This window comes from Papio anubis, chromosome 8 (genome assembly GCF_008728515.1).
Source record: "Papio anubis isolate 15944 chromosome 8, Panubis1.0, whole genome shotgun sequence".
Classification (NCBI taxonomy): domain Eukaryota; kingdom Metazoa; phylum Chordata; class Mammalia; order Primates; family Cercopithecidae; genus Papio; species Papio anubis.
In genome coordinates, this window is record NC_044983.1 from 22,628,838 (window position 1) to 22,651,141 (window position 22,304).

General features: G+C 37.5%; 1 protein-coding gene and 1 long non-coding RNA gene across 2 annotated transcripts in view; one reads left to right on the forward strand and one right to left on the reverse strand.

The window, feature by feature from the left end:
* ADAM7 (ADAM metallopeptidase domain 7) overlaps positions 1–22,304 on the forward strand; it is a 61,008-nt gene that overhangs the window by 31,773 nt on the left and 6,931 nt on the right. Inside the window, exons 9-16 of the mRNA XM_021942145.2 lie at positions 5,148–5,317; positions 8,282–8,366; positions 10,517–10,647; positions 12,587–12,761; positions 14,216–14,305; positions 15,346–15,541; positions 15,936–16,038; positions 16,479–16,665. Of these exons, the coding sequence (XP_021797837.1) occupies positions 5,148–5,317; positions 8,282–8,366; positions 10,517–10,647; positions 12,587–12,761; positions 14,216–14,305; positions 15,346–15,541; positions 15,936–16,038; positions 16,479–16,665 (1,137 nt within the window). The remainder of the gene's footprint in view (positions 1–5,147; positions 5,318–8,281; positions 8,367–10,516; positions 10,648–12,586; positions 12,762–14,215; positions 14,306–15,345; positions 15,542–15,935; positions 16,039–16,478; positions 16,666–22,304) is intronic.
* LOC101012153 overlaps positions 14,748–22,304 on the reverse strand; it is a 28,290-nt gene continuing 20,733 nt past the window's right edge. The window contains exons 3-4 of the long non-coding RNA XR_002523734.2: positions 15,303–15,603; positions 14,748–15,043 (exon numbers count right to left, since the gene is read on the reverse strand). This is a non-coding gene — a long non-coding RNA (uncharacterized LOC101012153). The remainder of the gene's footprint in view (positions 15,044–15,302; positions 15,604–22,304) is intronic.

Sequence of the window (22,304 nt, forward strand, 5' to 3'; positions counted from 1 at the left end):
GCTATTGTAAATACAATGGCTTTAAACATTTGTGTATAGCTGTATGTGCAATTATAAAATTTCATTTTTCTTTGGTAAATAACGAAGAAGTAGAAATACTGGGTCATATGGAAAGTGTATGCTTCTTTACAGTAATATATTCTTTGAAAGAAAGTTACTATGCACAGCTCACACTTAAGAAGTGTAAATTATGCTCTTCCTCCTTGACAATGGAGCATCTACATAAATTGCTTGAAATTTTTCTAGGCAAGAAATTTATCTCTTTTCTTCCATTAACATGTATTTAATAATTTATTTATATCAGTGGATATTTATTTTGTACTTTGAGTTACAACCTAACACTACTTTATTTTGTTGCTCAAATTGTTTCACTTTTGTCCATTGGGCAACATTTCAGCTAGTCTATGTGTCCCTTTTGCATACCCTCATCAGTGTATGTGTGTCTGTGTGTGTGTGTGTGTGTGTGTGGTATTTATAGTGTTGGATTCTCTGAACTTCTTGGATCTGTTATTTGCTGTTTTATACTATTTTTGAAAATTATTGACCATGATCTCTTCAAATATTTCTTCTGCCTTCTTATCTCTCTTCTCTTTGTTGTATTTCTATTATACGAATATTAGATCTTATGATTTTCCCACAGCTTTGGACCTTCCCCTATGTGGTTTTCACTCTTAACTCTTTGTGTTTCCATTTGGCTACTTTTTGTTGGGCCAACAGTATTCTTTCCTTACCCATGTCTAGCCTACTGATGTATTCATCAATGGTATTCTTTGTGTCTACTACTATATATGTACTCTGCTATTTTCATCCACTCTCTTTTATAGTTTCCACCTCTCTGCTGAAATTTCCTCATCTTTTCAAGCTTGTTTTTCAATATATTCATTTTTTTTATTACTACACAATAAGTTACCACGAACCTAGCACCTTAGAACAATACTCATTAACGATCTCACAATTTTTGTAGGCAGGAATCTGGGTACAGCATAACTGGGTTCTCTGCTCAGGATCTCAGAATGAGGAAATTGGGCCTGGGGATCTCAGCTTGTTGTTGTTGGCAGAATTTAGTTCATGCAGTTGCAGGATTGAAGTCCTCAAATTCTTGCTGGCTGTCTGCTGGGGCCATCTCAGTTACTGGGGGCCCTGACAATTTCTTACCACACAGTGCTCTCTTGGACCCTTTCACAACATGTCAGGTTTCTTCTTTGGGCCACCAGGAGAAATGCTGCTGCTTCAAATTACTAGACTTGTTTTAAAAGATTAAATTAGGTCTACCCACAGTAAGTTCACTGTTATTCAATTCAGAATCCTCTGATTTGGGTACCTTAATTGCATCTGAAAAGCTGTAAGCTCCCTTTATCTTTGTGCTGTATCATAACCTAAATATACTAGTGAAATTCATCATACTCACAGTGCTGCCCGCATTGAAAGGGAGGTCATTCCACAGTGCTTAGTGTCCAGGAACAGGAATCCTTGGGGGCCATCTTAGAATTCTGCAAACCACATCCATCTTTTCCATTAGAGCCTTCAACATATTATTGATAACTAATTTAAATTTCCTGTCAGACAATTTCAGCATGTGGGTCATCTATGAGTTTAGTTTTATCAGCTCTTTTCTCTCCAACAGTGGGTTGCCTTTTCATGCTCTTTTGTATGTTCTTTAATGTTTTATTGGATGGTAGACAGTATGCATAGTAGAGTCTAAGAAAATAGTATTTATGCCTGAAATGGTGCACTTCTTCTTTTGCTAGGTCATTAACATGTGGAAGTCGATTAATCTGGTCAGAAATTGAGCTGGTTTTGCTGTTGCTACTGCCACCTGCAGTGAACTATCAACTGCATATTCATCTAGTGTTACTTTGTGCATAGGACGGGTCCTGCATTGTTGGAGAGCTTTTCCCCTTATTTCTGTTCCATTCTCAACTTTAGGCTTTGAGAGCCAGCACCTCCCTTCACATTCTCACCCCTTCTTCAATAGTGGCCTGTTGTTTGCTCCTCAGTGCCTTCTAGCCTAGTTATGGGGCCCAGGGCACTTTCTATTATCCTGATTTAACCTCAGTCTTAGGGAAGCCCTGTCCATGGGTCATTGGCTGAGTATTTCTCAGTGTTCATTTTCCTCTCCATTGGTAGGAGATCCCGAATGGTCTGGGTTCAGGACAGTTTCCCACCTCTCCTCCAGGAGTAGAAGGCTATTTTTGTTTTGATTTGCTTTGTTTTGTTTTCCTTTTCTTCAGCTGTAATAAATTTTGATTTGGGTTCTGGGGGGAAAATTTGCTATAGCTCCCTTGGCAGCTTAAGGCTTGTGTTCCTTGGGGAAAGAGTCCGGTAGATGTTATAATTTTTTGCAAAGCAGCAACTCTCCCCTTCTTCAGGCCCGCCACACTGAGGGAGGCCATCTTGAAACTCCCTCTCTGTGCCCCACTGTGGTTGTCGGCATCCACGGAGGCCCATGGAGATCAATCTGTGTGCGGACCTGAGATCCCTGTGTCTGGATCTCCATGGGGCTCTGCATTCTCCTTCTATCCCATACTTGGCCTTAAGCAATTCATTAATGATATTTGGTCAATTATTTCTGCCCATTAATAAAGTGCTCAGCATCTTTCTTTCTCATTATCTGCCACAAGGGAGGTGTTCTGGTACCACCTCTCCTTGAAGGAGACTGTCTTTGCCCAAGGTTCAGACACACTTGTTGGCCCTATTGCCTCAGTTCTCAGGTGGACTCAGAAAAAAATATATGATTTTGTAATTTCTCTGGCTTGTCCTTTTTGTCAGGGTAGAGGCAACATTCTTTCTAACTTCATACATTGTAGGCAGAAGCAGAACTTCTCCCAACTATTTCAATTTATGTCTGTGGAAATTGAAAATTTTCCCCATGCCTTTTTGTAAGAGGGAAGAAGGAACAGTGTGGAGTACAATGATTACATTTCATGATCACTTCTGTTTTCTTCCGTTCCTTTTATCTTACAATTATGTCTTTTATCACTTCCCTGGCATTGACCCCAACTCAAGACTAAAACTCTCTCCTTGGTTTCTAATCTTCAAATAAACATACATATAAAACCGTTGCATATTGCTGAACTTTTACTGAAGATTTGTAGTTTAGATTGGGAGGTTACATAGCACATTGTAAAACAAACAATTTAAGGTAACAAAGTCTAAAAGCCCGTGTGCCTGGCCATTGTATCCCTTCTTACTGACCCTTTATTATCCTTCACAGAGCCCATACTCATATTATTTCCCTGGGTCCTTTCTTATTTTGACTTTCATTATGTCTTCACCCCTTTTAACTTGCAGATTCCATAGTTATTTCCCTACTATAAAGAGCAGTTCAAGGCCCCACAACCTTCCATATGTGTGTATCCAAAACTATCCAAGAATTTAGCAGATAAAGCATGGCTTTTATTTTATAAGATTTGTTCTTATGAGAAGAAAATATAATCAGAATGACAAATAATATTTCCGTTTGCACTTGTGCGTAGTCTTGTAAATGTAAAACCCACTTATGAATAGAGAGGGTCCGAAAATCCCAGGTTAAAATAATTATTGCTATGTAGTACTTAATTTCTAAAGTTTACCACATATTAAGATTAGGGTCAAGAGCCTGGTGTGGTGGCTCATGCTTGTAATCCCAACACTTTGGAAGATCAAGGCAGGAGATTCACTGAGCCCAGGAGTTCAAGACTAGACTGGGCAACAAAGTGAGACATCATCCCAACAAAAAAAAAAAAAAAAAAAAAAGAAAGGAAGGGAAAGGAAAGGAAAGGAAGAAGGAAGGAAGGAAGAAAGGAAGGAAGGAAGAAAGGAAGGAAGGAAGAAAGAAAGGAAGGAAGGAAGGAAGGAAGGAGAGAGAGAGAGAGGACAGAAAGAAAGAAAGGAAAAGAAAGGAAGGAAAGAAGGAAAGAAGGAAAGAAGAGAAAGAAAGAGAAAGAAGGAAAGAAAGAAAGAAAGAAAAAAGAAAGATAGACAGGTGCAGTGGTGTGTGCCTGTAGTTCCAACTACTCAGGAAACTGAGGTGGGATGATCCTTTGAGCCCGGGATTTCAACTTTGCAATGAGCTATGATTGCACCACTACACTCCAGACTGGGTGACAGAGTGAGACCCTATCTCAAAAACAAACAAACAAAAAATTCAGGGCCAAGAGGAATAAGGATGCATATCACAGGCTTTGTAGATTTGAGGTCAGAGTTTGACTAGATGTCTAACTTCAGGAGAATTTAAAAGGCTATGAACTGACCTTTTGGCCTCTATTGACACATGGAATTGAGTATATTCATATCTTGTAGGTTAAGAAAAGTAGAATATTAACACAAGTTTATTGTTACAGGAATGATATAAGTATTACCCTTCTTATTGACTAGTTACACTGCCTAGTAACATTGTATGAATGATCATTCCATTTCCGTTTATTCAGTGTTGATACTTTATCATTCACTGTCTTTCAACCTACTTGTACTGACTGTTGTGGAATATAAAACTGATACAACACACAGTCCTTTCTCTCAAAATTCCCATAACAATTGCATAAACTCCAACTTCTTTTGTCCTGGCATAAAAGTACCTATCACCCAGGTGTTTACAGAACAGGTAGAAATAAGTGTGAGGTTTATAGGCTACAACTATTTCTGCCTGCTTAGAGCAATCCCTAGTAACATTTCTCAGATTAAAAAAAAGGTAGTTACAGAAATTAAACATAGAGATCGAACACAGCAGGTAAGTTTTTGAAAACCAATACCAACTTTCTAACCTGTCACAGAATGAACCCTTGGCTTAAAGTATGAAGGTGAATAAGGAGCAGTCACACCATCTGCCACTGTTAGTGAACTTATGCTTTTAGGCCAGTTCTAAACTCAGAACTTTAATAAATTCTTCCAGCACATCTTGAGACAGTGCCTGTAAGACTTATGATAGTTTGAGGAGGCAGATCTTTCTGATTAAATTTCACTGTTGCCCAGAAAATTCACCAGGTATTTTGGGCAATGAACTCTGTCCCATTTTGATATATCAGTTTGTAACATGAGGCTTGCACTGTTTGCTTATATACCTCACAAGTTCAAATTATTGTTTTTGGGAAAATATAAAGGAATATAGTAATATTGTGGAATCTTTCCAGCAACCTGACTTTGTGAAAAATGGTTTCTTCTTTGAACAGATTTATAAAACCTTAAACATCCATGTGACGTTGGTTGGCATTGAAATATGGACACATGAAGATAAAATAGAACTACACTCAAATATAGAAACTACCTTATTGCGTTTTTCATCTTGGCAAGAAAGGATCCTTAAAACAAGGAAGGATTTTGATCATGTTGTATTACTCAGGTTGGTGATTGCTCTATTTTCTTGCATACCTTTGGTGGATTATTACAAAAGAAAACAAAAAAATTAACAGAAAAAAAAAAACTGTTTAAGCAGTTGACTTTTGGGTAGTACATAGGGACAAAATGTTGTTTGTACCTATACAGAAAATTTCCAAGTGAGGCACAGTGGCTTATACCTTTAATCCCAACATTTTAGGAGACCAAAGTAGAAGGATTGTTTTAGCCTAGAAGTTCAAGGCCAGCCCCAGGCACCATAGCAAGATCCTATCTGTACAAAAAATTTAAAAATTAGCTGATCATGGGGGCATGCCCCTGTGGTCCTAGCTACTTGGGAGGCTGAGGCTGGAGGATATCTTGAATCCAGGAGGTTAAGGATAACATGAGCTGTGGTTGTGTCACTGCACTGCAGCCTGAGTGACAGAGTGAGACCTTGTCTCAGTAAATAAATAAATAGGAAGTTTTCAAGTGGGCTATTTAATGGTCTTTCTAATATTAATACAGGAAAAGAAAAAATCTGATATATTCATATTCCTTGGTAGACTTAAAAATGCCATTAGGTAAGCAAAGTGCTTTTAGAATCCATTTACATTTTTTATCAACATCCAGTGCTAACTCCTCTTACCCTCCCATGTTGTACCATTCCAATATTCTACCAAAATCTGCCTTTTTGGGAAAGCACCTCACTCTCTGAACATTTCCCCTCATCAAAATCTGCCTGCCTGGTGACCAGCCCTTCAATACCATCTTCTCTACTCTACAATTGAACAGACAACTAATCTGATAAGTGAAACCTGTCAGAGCTTTAATATTCCTAAGTAAAAGCGTGACTTTGTCTAGACTACTCAATCTTTAATTTCTTTAAAAAGGGGACCATTTTTATCATTTTTGTTATTCAAGATACCTAGCACAGTACGTAGCCCAGAAGAAAAGGATAAGTAATTATGGAACTGAATGTAATACAACCTAATCTTTAGTACAGTCCTGTTATCCTAAAGAACGCTAAATTGTGGAAGAAGTCCTTTGGAGTGATGCCATCTTTTAGCATCTCTTCTGATGGCCTTAAAGCTACTCTATTAGAATAGTGCCCACTTTTCCTACTTTATATACCCATAATATCAGTATTTCTCCTAAGGTCTGCAAGCCCAGCCTGCTAATCTTCTATTATTATTTAGATGTTGACTTTCCGTCTGAACTCAAAAACCTGAAGCTTCCGATACCTGTAGTTGGAAGTCAGATTCAGTCCTTTGGCAGATTAATGAGAGTGAATCAGACCTCCAAAGTAATGTAATTCCTGTTTTTTATATCTGGGATGGCCCATAGCGTATATCTCCAGAGGCATAGTTGTGCCTGGCTTGTACTTGAATATTCATGCATTAGCATGCCCCAAAATCATGGGGAATGGAGCGTAGTAAAACATCGCCATAAACTTCAGAGTGGGAAAGATTAACTCTTTTGCCCTCTCCTTATACATGTATTTTTAAATACTTAATAAATAAACCCAAAAATATTTGAATGGGTATAAGTAGAAAACTTTTAACTACCTTAGAACATCTCCTATTCTAACCAGTAGCTTCTCATATCAATAGGATGTCTGCAAGTAAGGAGATGGGGTGAAATGCTACTAAATAGCCAATTGAGCATCATATTTGGGACTTCTTATGTGTTAAGTTTCTTGGGTATCTGTCCTTCTGTATTCACTTAGATGTAGAAGTGGCAAGACAGTATATACAGCATTATCATGTGTTACTGGATTTCAAGCGACCATGAGAGAACATTCGAGATTATTCTTGTCCTGGTGCTTCCCCTCTATATATGTGGTTTTCTTCATATCCCCAGAGTTTAAAAAGACCAGAATTCTGTCTTTCCAAGAAGCATAGTCAAATATTGATGCCTAAAATGTAGGAAGAGAAACATTTCAGTAATAAAGAAAAAAATGGAGTGTATCTTAATCAAAACAGGTCTAGACTGAAAGGGGTCATCTAGTCTGACCACCTTTTTTGTCTTTGAGTTCTGTTACATTCTAGGTGTGACCCTTTAGCCCTTAATGGCTCTTTTGAAAGTGGTTGAACTCTAAGTAATATCCCGGAAATCAAATCAAATTTGGATTCCTATAATATAAATATCTACATTTGTCTTTTCAAGTAATCCAAGAACAGTTCTCATTTTACCTGACAACTCATTTAAGTGTTTTATTGTAGCTATCAAACCATACCTGAGTTTCTATGGTTGATTAAAAGTCTTAACATTTTTCAATTGTAGCTAATCAATCATGGTATTAAGTCCATTCACTGTGTTACTTTGTTTTTCCTTCTAAGCACTTTTAAATTTCATTAATTAATTAATTTCTGGTCTTGTAAGTGGTTTTATCCAAGGCTGAGGGCAGAGTAGACAGAGTCAAGTAAAATGGGATTTTGATTTTATTTTTTGATTTGTATTTTTTGTTTTTGTTTTATACTTTTCTACAATTTCAGTTTAAGATTGCACTGGCTTTTTTTTTTTTTTTTTTTTTTTTTTTTAATTGAGATGGAGCCTCGCTCTGTGTCCTGGAGAGCAGTGGCACAATCTCAGTTCACTGCAACCTCCCCATCTCGGGTTCAGGTGATTCTCCTGCCTCAGCCTCCCAAGTACCTGGGGCTACAGGTGTGCACCACCATGCCCAGCTAATTTTTGTATTTTTAGTAGAGATGGGGTTTCACCATTCTGGCCAGGATGGTCTTGATCTCTTGACCTCGTGAATCCACCTGCCTCAGCCTCCCAAATGCATTGGCTTTTTTAATGCCTCGAATATCCCACAGGTTAAAGATGAGCTCAATATTAACTAAGGACAGCCTCAATTCCAAAACTCCAGAAATAAGAAGACATTTTCACATGCAAAAGCATTGGCGTTGTTGGGGTTCAGTGCAATTTGATCTTTGTGTTAAACTACTAACTCAGATTGAAGAGTATATTTGCATCTTTTTCATAGTGGGAAGTGGATTTACACACATGTGCAAGGAATTTCTTATCCAGCGGGTATGTGCCTGCCCTATTATTCGACCAGTATCATTAAGGTGGGCTGTGTTTTATTTATATTACTTAATAATGTTTGAATAAAATTTTTGTAATGTCCTGGGCTCCATGGAAAGAGATTATGTGTTCATTTTGTCATATATACTCACTACGATATGTCATGAACAGACTGTTATGTTTTCTTCATTAAATGAATAAAAAAATGTTTCCTTAAAAAATTATAAATGTTGAAGGCAAACTCATTTTGTTCAGAGTTTAAACGGATGGTATACCACAGATCAGCATGCAATGATTAGTAAAGCTCGTTTGCATATGAAATGTAGCTACTTATAAGGACAAATAACGTACACACAAGTTGATGGCTCATTTGGCAAGTGAGGATAATTGTTCCTGTGCTGATAATAAGGTACATAAACTACTTCCTGTATTGTATCAAGACGACCTGTCAATTCATTTTTAGAAAGCATAAGACCTAAAAATTGTTGACTCCTTTTTTTTTATGTGATCCTTTCCAAAGTCTCTAAGCTTCTAGTAAATGTTGTCCAAGTAACCCCATCTGAGAGATTCTTGAAAACACTAAGGTTTCGATTCATGTCCTTTATGTTGCTGCCTAGTTGTTGCTATGCTTTGTCTGTTATTAAGATCAAAGACCTCAAAGCTAGCACTTATTTAAATGACCACATGACTTATTTATTACATAGTAATTTTGTGCTTATAGCTTTTCCTATGGTATTTCAGTAACATAAGTTTTGGATCATAGAGTCAATTGCATCTGATACAAGCTGTTAGATTATGCTACTTAGACTATGATATATGCTACTTAGATTATGATATTATAATCACTCCAGGACACATTTTAAACTTCATATGAGTAAGATGAGATGACCAAATTAGGTATGGTGGTTTTTTTTGTTTTTTTTTGTTTTTTTTTGAGACGGAGTCTTGCTCTGTCGCCCAGCCTGGAGTGCAGTGGCCGGATCTTGGCTCACTGCAAGCTCCGCCTCCTGGGTTTACGCCATTCTCCTGCCTCAGCCTCCCGAGTAGCTAGGACTACAGACGCTCGCCACCTCGCCCGGCTATTTTTTTGTATTTTTTTACTAGAGACGGGGTTTCACCAGGTTAGCCAGGGTGGTCTCGATCTCCTGACCTCGTGATCCGCCCGTCTCGGCCTCCCAAAGTGCTGGGATTACAGGCTTGAGACACCGCGCCTGGCCAAATCAGGTATGTTTTATTAGCTTTATAGTAATCTGATAGCCCACCTCTTTTTGGAAATTAATTTTGTATTAACATAGAAATTAAAGCATACAATAGAACTATGAGCCAAGTTAACCAAATCTTCCATGGATTTGATATATCTGACATTTAAGTGTTTCTCATAATAGAAACTTCCTCTTTAAGATTGTATAGCATTGTTGTGCAATGGGAGACTATAAGCTGAAAACAAGAACCTCACGTTTCTGTTTGTATAGAATTTGGATATCTAGTACAAAGAGGACAATCAATATTACTTATTATATTGTGTAGGATATTTATCTTAGTTCATTCTAGCTGCTGTAACGAAATATCACAAATGAACAGGTAAGAAACAATAGAAATTTATTTCTCAGAGGCTAAGAATCCAAGATCAAGTCCTTGGCAGATTCAGAGTCTGGTTAAGGCCTCTCTGTCTTATAGTTGACACCTTCTTGCTGTGTCCTGACCTGGTAGAAGGGGCAGGGATCTCATTCAAGCCTCTTTTATAAGGGCATTAATCCCACTTATGAGGGCTCTGCCCCCAAGACTTAATGACCTTCCAAAGACTTCACCTCCTAGTGTCATCACCTTGAAGTTAGTTTTATACCTTCAACATATGAATTTTGAAGAGGTAAAAATCATACTAATGTTAGTTAACAGTTTTTAACTATTTATAAGAATGAGCTTCTATAAATCTAACAATGACTATCACCATGCCACAAAGAAAGAATTTCAAAATATTAGAGTTAGAGATATTTAAAAAGTCACTTTCTTGGGCTTCTTATATAATTAAGGAAACTGAGGTACAGGGGAGAGAGGTAACTGAGTCCATGCCTTTTTAAATAGGTACCAGTTAACTAGGAGCTAGAAGCCAGGTCTTTCAACCACTAGTTTGAAGCACTGTGTACTACAGTGTGCTATCTTTCAAAAATTTCTAATGCAATTCTTTTTTCATCAGGATCTTCTGCCTGACACAAACATAATTGCAAACAGAATGGCACATCAACTGGGGCATAACCTTGGGATGCAGCATGATGAGTTCCCATGCACCTGTCCTTCAGGAAAATGCGTGATGGACAGTGATGGAAGGTGAGGTTCGAACAACACACAGAATACACTTAAATAATTCAGAAGTGGGCTGGGTGTGGTGGCTCATGCCTGTAATCCCAGCACTTTGGGCGGCTGAGGTGGGTGGATCACCTGAGGTTGGGAGTTTGAGATCAGCCTGGCCAAGATGGAGAAACCCCATCTCTACTAAAAATACAAAATTAGCCGGGCTGGTGGTGCATGCCTATAATCCCAGCTACTTGGGAGAAGAATTGCTTGAATTCGGCAGGTGGAGGTTGCAGTGAGCTGAGATCACGCCACTGCACTCCAGCCTGGAATACAAGAGCAAAACTCCATCTCCAAAAAAAAAAGAAAAAAGAAAAAAGAAAAGAAAGAAAGACGGATGAAAGAAAGAAAGAAAGAAAGAAGGAAGGAAGGAAGGAAGGAAGGAAGGAAGGAAGGAAGGAAGGAAGGAAGGAAGGAAGGAAGGAGAAAGAAAGAAAGAAAATTTCAAAAGTGGATTTTGAGTCAAAACCCATTATTGTAGGATATGTTGTAAAGCTATGGAATTTCCTAAAAAGTCTATTACATAACTAGGCATGGGAGTTTCCTTTCTGGGGCTAAATCTTGCCAACTGGTAGTGTCTCTCTCTAGTGATACCATGAGAGAAATCCCAAAACTCTTTCTGGGCACATTGCAAAAGTACACCATGAACAATTAGTACCAATCACTACCAAGGCAATTAGGGGAGAAATAGACTCTGCATGCTTTGTTTTGTCATCTTTTCTATAAGCTGTAATGTCTTCCTTCACATCTTTATTCAAATGTTATTCCCACCAATGTTTTCCCTGGCCACCTGATCTAGATCACACACATATCCTGGCATTTCACTTCCCACTTGTCTTCTCCTTAGTACTTATTACTATCTAGCATATTCTCTGTTTCAGGCATTCAGCTTATTTATAACTTTACTCTTCTGCTGAAATATAAGCTAGTCCCACAAGGTCAGAGGGTTTTGTCTGTTTGGGTCACTGTTATATCACCACTCTACTAGAAAAGTCCCAAACACATATTAAATACTCCATAAATAGTTACAGAATAAAAGCATGTCCAGCATTCCCCATTGTACTGTAAATTGCCAGGCAGTCAGGTGCTAAGTCTCGCACATCTTTGAATCCCTTCAGAGCAGGTATATATAAAGCACTATATATAGTAAGAAAAGTTTCTTGGTGATCAATGCTTGCACACATTGATTATATGAAGTAAAGTGGCTAACACAGCCAAATGAGATGGCTGGCATAGAATAAGAACTCAGTAATTAATATTTAGTTTACATTATTATTTACATAATTAGTAATATTTTACAGAGTCTTACCGTCTCAGTCTAGTGTAATCAAGACTCTAAAGGCCTACTGTATTTAATTATTATGTCAATAATACTGTTAAGGAAGTCAAAAGGAAAGGAAGATGGAAGGGAGATAAATTTCAGGTTAAGAAGTATATCACATTCCTATGGATATGTATATTATTAAATCAACCGCTTGTCTTAACAAATTTATAGAGAACCACTTTGTGCCAGGCACTGTGTTAACTAATGTTTATTTTTTAAAATCACATGTGATATAATTATTGCTTTGAGATGCTTGTAATCTAGCAGAGATGATAAACAAGTATATAGGTTATTTGAAGAGGACCAAACTAAAGAGGATTTGGAAGCAGTAAACATTCACAATCAGTCTATAATGTGGGCTTCAGGAAGGATTTACTAGAGGATCTATAGCCAAGATATTTTCACTAAAATAGCATGTGTTCACTGTGTTTTGAGAAGATATTTTCTATAATAAAGAATCCAATTACTTCCCTGCTCTAACAGTAAACATTTACATTTGTTCTTTCTAAATGCTTCATAAAATGCTCATAGCTGCTGCACCACTATGCATTGATAGGATTAATCTTTATTTTTACTTCATTCTATCTCTAGCATTCCTGCACTGAAATTCAGTAAATGCAGCCAAAACCAATATCACCAGTACCTGAAGGATTATAAGCCAACATGCATGCTCAACATTCCATTTCCTTGCAATTTCGATGATTTCCAATTTTGTGGAAACAAGAAGTTGGATGAGGGTGAAGAGTGTGACTGTGGCTCTCCTCAGGTATTTGCAAACGATGTTATCTTTAAATTGCAAAATTTGTGGTCAGGTAGAACCTAGGTAGGGATGTGGCCATTAATCAAACCAACCATGGTGTTCCTTGTAAAGCTTTTAAAATTTTTGCTTTCCATTTTTATTTTTTATTTTTTAACAAATTATTGGTGCAGCCTCATTCCAAGGCTTCTTATCAAGTCATGAAACATGTGTAATGACCTTGCTGGAGATCAGCAGCATCAGCTTTCCTTGTTTATATACAATTGGTTCTGCTTATGACAAGGGCCCATAAGTGTCCTTAAGTCTGATGTCTCATGCAGAGTCTGCTCTACAAAATCTCTTACTCAGTCAAGTTTTATTTATTAACTTTTGAGGCTAGCCTGTATCACAGTTGGATAGTTCCTGTTATTGGAAAACTCTTAATAGAGCACAAACGTTCTAATGTTTCATGTATTTATCATAGTTGTGGTCTCTGGAGCATTTAGGGAAAGCCCTTGAGGCAAATTTTAAAGTAATTCTTAATATGCTTTCCCCATCATAGAAGCTATTTCTTTCAAGAGCTTATCACATAGGTATGTGTTCTATACAACTGCCTCTCAAATTAATAAATGCAGATGAATCACCAGGGGATGTTGTTAAAATGTGAACTCAGATTCAGTAAGTATGGAGTGGTTCTGAGATTCTGCACACCTACCTAGCAGCAAGGTTACAGTGATGCTGCTGGCCCAAGGACCACAATTTTAGTAGTTACAGTCTAGATAATGCACAATACCAGGAGGTCTAGTAGGACAGCAGTTAGAGACTCCATAATCAGACTGGGGACAGTGACCTGTCCAAAGGTTATAAGAATGTCTTCAAATGTCTCAGGTTAAACGTAAAGAGGCTCTTAATTTTGGAAACTGATCCTCCTGTCCATATGCATTCTTTGGAATGGTTCCATGGATTCATTCTAACACATGAGGTACCTTATCTGGCCACACTCCGTTTTCTTTGAGGTTTTAATTTTGTTTGAGAAAATAGGGCACAGGTTACCATTTTGATGCTATTTAATGATACGTTAAAAAATAAAAGTCAGACTGAAATTATGAGCAGCTTGAGCAAAACGTAAAATGCGATCTTCAGCAGTTGAACTGTCTCACATCATACTTCAGTACAGGGAAGCAGTAAGGCCCTTCAAGGAAATGGAGATCGTTAGGATAATTGAAGATTGTAAATGTTGGACTCTCTAATTCTGTCAGTGAGAATCCATTATCTGTAGTGTATCAAACAGCACAAGAGAAGGAGAAATAGTAAAAGTCCCAAACACCAGTTCTAAACAGTTATCTGTATGTATGTACGACAGCCAACAATCATGCATTAGCATTTAACTGTAACAGATTACACAGAAGCACAACTAATTAATTCTTCAAACAGGAGTCAAAGCACATATCAACTTCTCATATTTCTTTTGTGGTTATTGCCAGGAGTGTACTAATCCTTGCTGTGATGCACACACATGTGTTTTGAAGCCAGGATTTACTTGTGCAGAAGGAGAATGCTGTGAATCTTGTCAGGTAAGGTCGTGTGCCAGGAGAAGGTTTTTGTTTGTTTGTTTGTTTTGTTTTGTTTTGTTTTGTTTCAGTTTAAGAATGGGTAGGATCTAAGAGTTTTCTAACCACTGGACAGCCCTGCACCACTGATTCCAGAATGAAGCTAGGCTTGCAAGTACCCAACAGAGATTCTTGTGAGATGCTCCAACATCTGAGCATTGGGCTGTGCTATGGCCTGGGGAGTGGAGAAGCATCAAGTAGCAATTGGAGTTTTAGGAGGGAAGTCACATGACCAGCTCTATTCTTGCTCCTTTGTAAATAATCACCAATCTGTTTAACCTCAGCTGGGAGGATGGTTGAAATCCCAAGGGTGAGCTAAAAGGGAAAGGGGTTATATCAGGATTGGAAAGTGGTAGTGGCTAGTAAGTGGAGAAACGTTCCTGAGGAAGACAACCAGAAACCCCAGTGGCTCTGTCCGAGGGTTTGACACTTCCTTCACCCAACTTTATTGTGAACTCACAAAGAAAACAAATATGTCTTATGCATCTTCAAATTCATCCAGAACCCAGCATAATTAAATTCATATTGAATGGCTGGATGAGAGAATATCTCTATGCAGTTCCCTCCAGCAATGAAAGCAAGGGTATTCTTCTCCACTTCATATGCAGGAATCTGATTTAGTAGGACTGGAGATTTCCTCGTTATAGGCAGGGGTTCCCAGTTTGAGGTGGGTAGGGGGTAGGCAGGGCATGTACTGGATCCCTTGGAACAAAGAAAAGACAAGATAAATGAGAACACCTGCCCATTTCTTCATTTGATGTACATCCCAACTCTCCCTAAGGCTGTTCTAATACCAAATTTCAGAAACATCATTTTGTCATTCCTAAAATTACATGAGTGCCAACACATTTACAAATGAGAATGATTCTTGGTGGAATGTAGAAGGAAGCTATGATCCATCCTTAAAACCTTTTTTAGATGAATGGGTCAACTTTCTGTCTACTTACTAAACCTTACCTACCTAAATGTATCCAGGATTTAGTCTCTTTGTATTTCCTCAACAGATAAAAAAAGCAGGGTCCATATGCAGACCAGCAGAAGACGAATGTGATTTTCCTGAGATGTGCACTGGCCACTCGCCTGCATGTCCTAAAGACCAGTTCAGAGTCAATGGATTTCCTTGCAAGAACTCAGAAGGCTACTGCTTCATGGGGAAATGTCCCACTCGTAGGGATCAGTGCTCTGAATTATTTGATGATGGTGAGAGATAATCACAGTGAAGGATTCACGTAGATGATGGCCTCTATTTCTCTGTTATTGCCCTGTAGGAATTGGGTCAAGATCAGAGATAATGTCATTTGTGGCGTTATTCCAAGATAATGCTTAGCATTTCTCTGTATATTACCTGTCATATTAGTTGATCTTAAGTCTAATATTAACTATCTCAGTATATGAGTTATGTATATTTGCTATTGTTTTATATCTCCAGCCTAAAATATTCTCCTGAGGCAATAGGATGGTTTTTAAATAATGTATTCCATTCTACTTCACTATGACATGATTCTGAAAGTTTAATTACATTAGAAAAATAAGGTCTTTTATGATTCATGATAGTCATGCTTTTGTTTTACTTTTAAACCATTTTTTACCCCAGAGGCAACAGAGAGTCATGATATCTGCTACAAGATGAATACAAAAGGAAATAAATTTGGGTACTGCAAAAACAAGGAAAACAGATTTCTTCCCTGTGAGGAGAAGTAAGTGCCCTGTGGAAAAAAAGTAATTTGCCTTCTTACAGCACTTTGTCAAAATCAGAATGGCTCCTGTCCCCAAAGCTGTTAACCTCTTTTTACTGAGATCGGGAGAAGAGGGAAATAAGGAAATCTTGGTGTCCTGATTAAAATCATGCTAATTCAAATTACTAATAAAAAAAATTCCCCTGTAAACTTAAGCCAGTATTGATTTGTGAGGTTCACAGGGAAATCCAAAAGAAATGCAATCATTTTACATTTTGTACGGACTCATCTCAGTTCTCAGGGCCAAGACTTGCTCACTGGTTTTCTCGGCCCATTCCAGCCTCCTTAACTTGGTGAGAAACCTAGATCTAGAAAAAGAGTGACTGGGAGGCTTCATTGCCAGCCTAGTCTCAAAAGTTGTATTTCTAGTTCCAAGTTGGAATATTCTCCCTTTCCTTCAGAGATGTCAGATGTGGAAAGATCTACTGCACTGGAGGGGAGCTTTCCTATCTCCTTGGAGAAGACAAGACCTATCACCTTAAGGATCCCCAGCAAAATGCTACTGTCAAATGCAAAACCATTTTTTTGTACCGTGATTCTACAGACATTGGTCTGGTGGCGTCAGGAACAAAATGTGGAGATGGAATGGTAAGACAAAAGACCTTTGTTTTATTAAAACGTCTTAGTTCAATCCTTTAAAAACATTATTGGATACTGTAATTGGTTCCAAAGAGGCCTAGATATGGAAAAGGAAAAAATATTGACAACTATTTTTTAATGAGGAGCAGAGTAGCAATAACACTGTAATAAATATCCATTTTGCCTAATTTTAGTCATGCCAAATGACACATAATTGTTACAAATCTGCTTAATTAGTAACTTACAATGGATATCTAATGAAATTATAGACATGGATTTTTCTAATTAATGTGACTATAAAATAGCCTCACGTCTTCATTTATTTTATTCATTCAATCATATTTACTGGCCATATACTATGGTGCCACTGACTGTACAATAAAGATAAGCATACATGAGAATTTCACACAGTAAAAATTAAATGATTACAGTTCAACAAATTGCTTTCTTAGTGGTGTGACCAATGTACATTGACGTCTAAATGAAAAGTGGCTGACTTTGCTTAGAGAAGATGAAATGGCATCTTCAATGAGTAACAACATTTCAGCTTTGACTTGAACATTTTAACACACAGGAAACAGGAGAAGACATTTTAGCAAAAAATGCCTGCACAATATGCAAAGGTACGAAGTGTATGGCATAATTCAGATAACCAGCAATTTCAAAGTGGCTTGACCTTTGGGATAAATAGCAAAAGATGCAATTGAAGAGAAGACAGAATGGGACCAAATTGGAAAGAGTTTTTTATGGCAAGATGACAATATTAGAATGCATACTCTAAACAATAGCTGGCTCATAAAGAATATATGGAAAACACATGATATTTTGCCCCCAAAATCAGCTATCTGAAATTGAGTAGTTTCTCTATGTGATATGTCTTCCCCTCTCTCTCTACACTAGCACCAAAAGTATTACAGTGATATTTGTATAGTGTGATAGAGAAATAAATTGGAAAACCAAAGTTCAGAATGTAAAAAAAAAGAACTAGAACTAAATATTTAATAGAGATTTATGTTTTGAGTCTATATATTTAACTATACTACTTCCTGTTAAAATGATTAAATGAATATCAACATGCTAAGAAATCTATGTTTGTGAAGATTAAGGTATGTATGCTAACCGCAAGCTAAAAAATTCAAAGCTATTCAGCAAGACAAAGTGTGAAGCCTCAGGTAGAAGAAAATACCAAAAGATTTGCTATTCACCTCAGTTATGAAAAACCAGCCTGAAATACAAAGCGTTTCCTTCTTTAAGAGTGGCAAGGACTGAAGAAAGGGGCTGATAGAAAGGCAGTTGTGAAGAAATCCACCTCCATCTCCTAAGTACACTGTGACCATGTACTCCGCATAGAGAGCTCATTCCTTCAAGAGAAGGCTTAGGGCGGAAGCACATCCATCACAGCGGTGCCAGTTCTTCAGCCAAATTCTAAGGAGGAAATTCATGCATAGTTAATGCTGGTCTATGTAGGTATCACAATGATGTGAACGGAAAAAAAAATCTTCATTTTGGCATTGATATGCTATTTTTAGACTATGAGTTATGGGACATTATTCAAATCTGTTGTTTTAGCAGGGCTTCTCTAAAACCAAAGGACAAGAAAAGGAGTAGGCTAACAAAACAGAAAACATTTTGGTAATAATTGTCCCACTCCAACCAAACAGCCGTGAAAAATTCAGTGGTCTGACTCCTTCTACATCAGCAAGGATCAAGTGGGAAGCCTAGTCTTCCATTTTCTTCCAGCTCTAACAGATGCCCTGGCTCCAGACAGGGTTTCAGCAGAGGCTTATGCGGAGTCAGGACATTCACCATAGCTCAGTGGTGATGAATTCTTCCAACCCCACAGTGTCATGAAAGTATGTGAGGAGGCTGGGTTTCCATCCCAGCTGGCATGAGTGAGGCAGTGATTCTGCTAAAACAACAGGTTTGAGTAAGATCCCATAGGTCATAGTCCCCAAAGTATCCAGAATACAAGTGAGTCACTCTTCATACAAAGAACCAGGGAAATCTCAATTGAAATGACAAAAGACAATCTCTAGATGCAACAACAAGGTGGAACATATGTTGGAATTACCTGACAAGGAATTTAAAGCTGCCTTTATAAAAATGCTTCAGTGAACAAATATGCATACACTTGAAATAAATGGAAAAAATAGAAGGTCTCAGCAAAATAACAAACTTCCAGCAAAGATGTATAAAATATAAGTAAGAGCCAAATGGAAATTTTAGAACTGAAAAATTACAGTATGGGAATAAAAAAATTCAGTGAATGAGTTCAACAGAAGAATGGAGGGAATCGAAGAAAGAATCAATGAATTTAAAGAAAAAAATAAAAATTATTCAATCTCAATTGCCATTTCAAGTAAAGGTGAACATAAGGTAGAACTGGAGCAAAGATGACTCTTGTTATGTTTCAGCAAACAGACTGGTAGCATTTTGCCCCTGTTCTAGAGATTTATGGAACTATGAACTGAAGAGAGATGATTTAGTGTATCTGGTGGAAGAAATTTCTAAGCAGCAAAGCATTCAAGAGGTGACTTGGGTGCTGTTAAAGGCATTCAGTTTTATAAGGGAAGCAGAGCATAAAAGTTCAGAAAATTTGCAGCCTGACAATGTGATAGAAAACAAAACAAAACAAAACATTTTCTGAGAAGAAATTGAAGCTGGCTGCAGAAATCTGCATAAGTAACAAAGAGCCAAATGTTAATCCCAAAGACAACAGGGAAAATGTCTCCAGAGCATGTCAGAGATCTTCATGGCAGCCCCTCCTATCACAGACCCAGAGGCCTAGGAGAAAACGGTTTCATGGGCCAGGCTCAGGGTCCCCATGCTGTGTGCTGTGTGCAGTCTAGGGACTTGGTGACCTGCATCCCAGCCACTCCAGCTGTGACTAAAAGGCACCATGGTACAGCTTGGGCTGTTGCTTCAGAGGGTGGAAGCCCCAGGCCTTGGCAGCCTCCACGTGGTGTTGAGCCTGCAGGTGCACAGAAGTCAAGAATTGAGGTTTGGGCACCTTGGCCTAGATTTCAGAAGATGTGTGGAAATGCCTGGCTGCCCAGGCAAAAGTTTGCTGCAGGAGTGGGGCCCTCATGGAGAATCTCTGCTAGGGCAGTGTGGATGGGAAATGTAGGGACAGATCCCCCACACACAGTCCTTGCTGGGGCACTGCCTAGTAGAGCTGTAAGAAAAGGGCCCCTGTCCTCCAGACCCCAGAATCGTAGATTCACCCACAGTTTGCGCTGTGCGCCTGGAAAAGCTGCAAACACTCAACGCCAGCCCATGGAAGCAGCCAGGAGGGAGGCTGTACCCTGTAAAACCACAGAGGCAGAGCTGTTCAAGACTCTGGGAACCCACCTCTTGCATCAGTGTGACCTGGATGTGAGACATGGAATCAAAGGGGATCATTTTGGAACTTTAAGATTTGACTGCCCTGCTGGATTCAGACTTGCATGGGGCCTATTAGCCCTTTTGTTTTGGCCGATTTCTCCCATTTGGAATGGCTGTATTTATCCAATGCCTGTACCACCATTGTATCCAGGAAATAAGTAACTTGCTTTTGATTTTACAGGCTTATAGGTGGAAGGGACTTGCCTTGTATTGAACAAGACTTTGAACTGTGGGCTTTTGAGTTAATGCTGAAATGAGTTAAGTCTCTGGGGGACAGTTGGGAAGGCATGATTGGTTTTAAAATGTGAGGACATGAGATTTGGGAGCAGCCAGGGATGGAATGATGTGGTTTGACTGTGTCTCCACCCAAATCTCATCTTGATTTCCCACACTTTGTGGGAGGGACCCACTGGCAGGTAAGTGAATCATGAGAGCAGGTCTTTCCCATGCTGTTCTCCTGATAGTAAGTCCCATGAGATCCAATGGTTATTATAAGGTTGAGTTTTCCTGCACAAGTTCTGTCTTTGCCTACTGCCATCCATGTAAGATGTGACTTGCTCCCCCTTGCTTTTCGCCAAGATTATGAGACTTCCCCAGCCACGTGGAACTGTAAGTTCAATTAAACCTCTTTCTTTTGTAAATTGCCCAGTCTCACATATGTCTTTATCAGCAGCATGAAAACGAACTAATATAATGTTCAAAAATGTCCTCCTTTATCAAGAAAAAGTTTTTGAATGAAATTTTAAAACATATTAAATCTATATTAAAACGTGTAATTTGAGATCAAAGAGCATTGCCTTCAAAGTACAAAATATGATTACTGGTTTATATGTAATGTGGGCAGTAAACCACTGAGTGGATATTACAAAAAAAATCAATAAGTTAGATGCTAAACTTCTTAACACAATAAGATAAAGGAATTTTAAAAATCAAAGAAAATAAATAAAAGCAGGAAATAGATTTCTAAAAAATTCATCACAGATTTAATCTGAATTCTAAATTTAAAAAAACAGAAGAGAGGTGAAAATATAATTAATGAAATAATCACAATGTGTCCCTGATCTGAAGAATGTATGAAAAAATTCACTTAGTACCAGGAAAAATTTATAGAAAGAGATGAGTGCTTTTACTTACCCTCATGCCTTGAATGTCAAAAATAAAGAATACATGCCATAAGCACAAAAGAGAAAAGGTCATTAATTTGCTACAGAAAGAAATATCAGGTTACCATAATACTTGTCTGCAACAAGTATCCAGAAGACAATGGAGCAACATCTACAGAGCTTTGGGGAACATAATTGTTGAGACCCTAAAACTATATTTACAGCCAAGTTATTATTCAGACAGAAAAGCAATAGAATAACACTCTCACACATATTATAACTAATAAAATACATAGTAATATAGACTCCACCTGTTTTTTGAAAAGACAAATAGTTCAGAATGTATTCCAGCCAACAGAGAAATAAATTTAAATTTAGAAGGTAAAATAAGGAGATAGGATATTAAAGAAATGATTGCAAGCAACAAAATCTATAAGACTTTTGAGTAAATTCTAGTTATTAATTATAATATATTACAGCGATGTAAAAAATCTCAGGAATAATAAATAATTTTGACAATGTAGAATCTGATTTACTCAATCAAAAACTTGAACTGAGAGAAAGAGGAAAGAAGCAAAAACATGATAAATTTCTTATCTTACAGAAGGAGGAATTAATGGTGATTTTTTCTTGAAAATGATAGAATTATTTAGATTCAAATATATTAATGTTAACCAAATCAACCTTTAGAAATTAGCATATATAGCTTTCAAATTAGAGAAAACAATAGCTGAATAAAAGTGATAAATAAAGTAAAAGGTAAGCTACAATGTCTAATGTTGGAAATCAAGTAATTAAAATGAAAGGAGTAAGAGTGTATATATATCACTTATTCCAATAAATATGGATGCATTAAGTTCTCCCTACAGAAAATGTAAATATAATATGGATATATTAAGTTCTCCCTATAGAAAATGTAAATATAATCTTTGAATTGGTGGCAATAAATGTTTAACTATAAATAAAATTAAAAATAACAGTTAAAAATTAAATAAATGAGTAAGGATGAACCAGGCAAAGACCAAAAATAACAAAACCAATAATATTTTGGTGATCAAATTTACCAAGAGAAAGGAAAATTTAAAGCAAAAATATTAAACACAAATAAGATTAATTGATATTAATAAAATGCCCAACCATCAATTAATAAAATGCCCAACT